The following is a 230-nucleotide window of genomic DNA, read 5'->3' on the forward strand; positions in this document are numbered from 1 at the left end:
GCGGCGGTGGGGGCGGCGGTCGGCCGCCATGGTGTCGCCGGCGGCGCGGCTGGTGGGTCAGGGCGTGTGGGCGGCGCTGACCGGGGGCTGGTACCACGACCCGGAGCAGGGCGCCTTCACCAACAGCTGCCACCTCTATCTGTGGCTGTTCCTGCTGACGCTGCCCATGGCCCTGCACCTGGTGAGAGCCGGCCCGCGGCGGGGAGGGGGGCGATGGAGCTGGGGGGGGG

At 76.1% G+C, this 230-nt stretch overlaps 1 protein-coding gene across 1 annotated transcript in view; it reads left to right on the forward strand.

Moving 5' to 3' along the window:
- The first annotated feature begins 28 nt into the window (after positions 1–28).
- The window catches only part of PCNXL2 (pecanex-like 2 (Drosophila)), a 157046-nt gene continuing 156844 nt past the window's right edge, over positions 29–230 (forward strand). The window contains exon 1 of the mRNA XM_010562953.1: positions 29–181. Within this exon, the coding sequence (XP_010561255.1) occupies positions 29–181 (153 nt within the window). The remainder of the gene's footprint in view (positions 182–230) is intronic.

Source organism: Haliaeetus leucocephalus, unplaced genomic scaffold (assembly GCF_000737465.1).
Source record: "Haliaeetus leucocephalus isolate CR32 unplaced genomic scaffold, Haliaeetus_leucocephalus-4.0 Scaffold162, whole genome shotgun sequence".
In the NCBI taxonomy this organism is placed as follows: Eukaryota; Metazoa; Chordata; class Aves; order Accipitriformes; family Accipitridae; genus Haliaeetus; species Haliaeetus leucocephalus.